Source organism: Galeopterus variegatus, unplaced genomic scaffold, assembly GCF_000696425.1.
Source record: "Galeopterus variegatus unplaced genomic scaffold, G_variegatus-3.0.2 Scaffold5269, whole genome shotgun sequence".
Taxonomy (NCBI): domain Eukaryota; kingdom Metazoa; phylum Chordata; class Mammalia; order Dermoptera; family Cynocephalidae; genus Galeopterus; species Galeopterus variegatus.
Window position 1 is genome coordinate 39,976 of NW_007731380.1, and position 2,987 is coordinate 42,962.

General features: G+C 38.9%; 1 protein-coding gene across 1 annotated transcript; it reads right to left on the reverse strand.

Moving 5' to 3' along the window:
- Window positions 1–1,368: 1,368 nt before the first annotated feature.
- On the reverse strand, window positions 1,369–2,301 carry LOC103604594 (olfactory receptor 8B3-like). The gene has a single exon (XM_008589166.1). It carries the CDS (start codon window positions 2,299–2,301, stop codon window positions 1,369–1,371), a length of 933 nt encoding a protein of 310 aa, XP_008587388.1.
- Between the last annotated feature and the right edge of the window lie 686 nt (window positions 2,302–2,987).

Sequence of the window (2,987 nt, forward strand, 5' to 3'; positions counted from 1 at the left end):
ACTTAAGACCTGAAACTATACAGCCACTAGAAGAAAACATAAGGGAAATGCCTCAAGACATTGGTCTGAGCAAAGATATCATGGAAAAGATTTCAAAAGCACAGGCGGCAAAATAAAAAACAGACAAATGGGACTACATCAAACTAAAAAGCTTCTGCACAGCAAAGAACAATTAACAGAGTGAAGAATCAACCTTCAAAATGGGAGAAAATATTTGCAAACTAGTTACTTGACAATGGATTAATATCCAGAATACACACAAAACTGAAACAACTCAACAGCAAAAAAACAAATAATTTGTTTTTTTTTAAAATGGGCAAATGACCTGAATAGACATTTCTCAAAAGAAGACATACAAATGGCCAACAGGTATATGAAAAAATGCTCAACATCACTAATCATCAGTGAAGTGCAAATCAAAACCATGAGATACCATTTTACCCCAGTTAGAATGGCTATGATTAAAAAGAAAAAAAATGCTGGCAAGGATGTGGAGAAGAGGGAACTCTCAAACAGTGTTGGTGGAAATGTAAATTAGTACAGTCATTATGAACATCAGTATAGAGGTTCCTCCAAAAAAAAAAAAAAAAAGAAAGAAAATAGAACTACAATATGATGCAGCAATTCCACTACTGGGTATTTATCCAGTGGAAAGGAAATCACTATACTGAAGAAATGTCTGCACTCACATGTTTATTGCAGCACTATTCACAACAGCCAAGATATGGAATCAACCTAAGCATCAACAGATGGATGGAGAAAGAATATGTGGCATATGTGATATATATACACAATGAAATACTACTCAGTAATAAAAAAAAGAAAAAAAAAGAAATCCTGCCATTCAAGGCAACATGGATGAGTCTGAAAGACATTATGTTAAGTGAAGTAAGTCAGGCACAGAACAATATATACCACGTGTTCTCACCAATGTGTGGGAGCTGACAAAGTTGAGCTCATAGAAGTAGAAAGTAGAATTGTGTTTACTAGATGCTGGGAAGAGTAAAGGGGAGGAGGGATAGGGAGAGAGGTTGGTTAACTCATGCAAACGTATGTGAAGAATAAGTAATAGTGTTCTATAGTGGTGCTAGGTGCCTATAATTAACAATAATTTATTTTATATATTTAAATGACAGGAGGAGAGTTCAAATGTTCTCAACATAAAGAAATGATAAATGTTTGTGGTGGTAGATATACTAATTACACCTATTTGATCATAACACATTGTATACATGTGCTGAAATATTAATCTGTATTCCATAAATATGTAAAGTTATTATGTCAATTAAAAATTTTTTAAATACTGTAATTAAACACAAAGGATCTCTCATTGCTGTGACTATCTGTAGAGAAACATACCGTGTCTAATCAGAACTTTCTCCTACTCAGGGTTTTTCTCAGGGCAAATTTAACATCTTTATTCCTCAAGCTGTAGATTAATGGGTTCATCATGGGAACCACATTGGTATAAAAAACAGAAGATATTTTTCCCTCATTCAAAGACCCAGCAGAGGATGGTTTGAGATACATAAATGCACTGGATCCAAAGAACAGAGAAACAGCAATTATGTGTGAACAACATGTGCTGAAAGCTTTGGACCTGCCTTCCTTGGAGGTAATTTGGAGGATGCTGGACAGGATGTAACCATAAGAGATAGAGATGGTGAGACTGGGAACAATAATGTTGATGCCCACCACAATGAAAACCACCAGCTCACTGACATAGGTACTGGTGCAGGAGAGCTGGAGCACAGGGAGGATGTCACACAAATAGTGGTTGATGGTGTTGGCATCACAGAAGCTTAGTCTCAGCATGCATCCAGTGTGGGCCATGGCACCAGAAAAGGCCATCAAGTATGAACCAAGCATCAGGTTGGAACACACTTCAGGGGACATGGCTATGTTATATAACAGAGGGTTACAGATGGCCACATAGCGATCATAGGCCATTGACGTCAGCACATAGCATTCAGAAATGGCAAAAAAACAGAAAAAGTAGAGCTGGGTCATGCACCCCATGTAGGAGATTATATTATTCTTTGATATGAAGTTCATCAGCATTTTGGGTGTAAACACAGAAGAATAACAGAGGTCTACGAAGGATAAGTTAAAGAGGAAAAAGTACATGGGGGTGTGAAGATGTGAATTCAGCCCAGTTAGGGTTATCAAGGCCAAATTTCCCAAGACAGTGACCACATACATCACTAGAAATATGAGGAATAGAGGAAGTTGGAGTTCGAGTTGGTCTGTTAACCCCACCAGAATGAATTCAGTCACGAAAGAGCCATTTCCAGGAGCCATTCTTCTCAAAGGGAATCTGTGGGCACAGGAGAAAAGGGGTACATTAGAGGACAACCCACCTTTTCCTACAATAGGTTCACCCAGAAGTGTGAAGTGCATGCTGCAAACGTCTGAGAATAGACCAACCTGAACACACAGAATCAGCCTTTACAGAGCACCACCAATGTACAGATATGCAAAAATGATTGCTGGAAAAACAAAGAATGAGGGAGAAAAAGGGTGGACCGGAACAGAATCTCATCATGGCTTCACTCACTTCAGCCCTCCCCTCACTGGTAAATTTGGAGGCAGATGTATTAACACCCTGGGCTGGCCTCTACTGCAGAGTAGACTTTGGTGGGGGGAGAGCCAAGAACATTGTTTATAATCTAAAAGTAAGGGACTAGAGTCTAGGAGAAGTTAAATTACTGTTTCTCATCACAGTGGGACATAAAAAGTCATAAATCTAGAGCAGAAAGGGATCTGTCCATGGAGAGGGAACTTACAGTTGGAGATACTGCAACCACTGAGCCCAGTGACGTCTCTGAACATTGTCTGCTCCCCACTCAAACACATTCTTCCCCCAGTTTCACTTGAGTCTTGGGATTGCACTAAATGGGATAAACAGTACATATTAGATCCCTGGACTTCCATTTCCAAAAGGGAGGACATTAACATAAATGTAATTCAGCAACTCACCGTCCTTA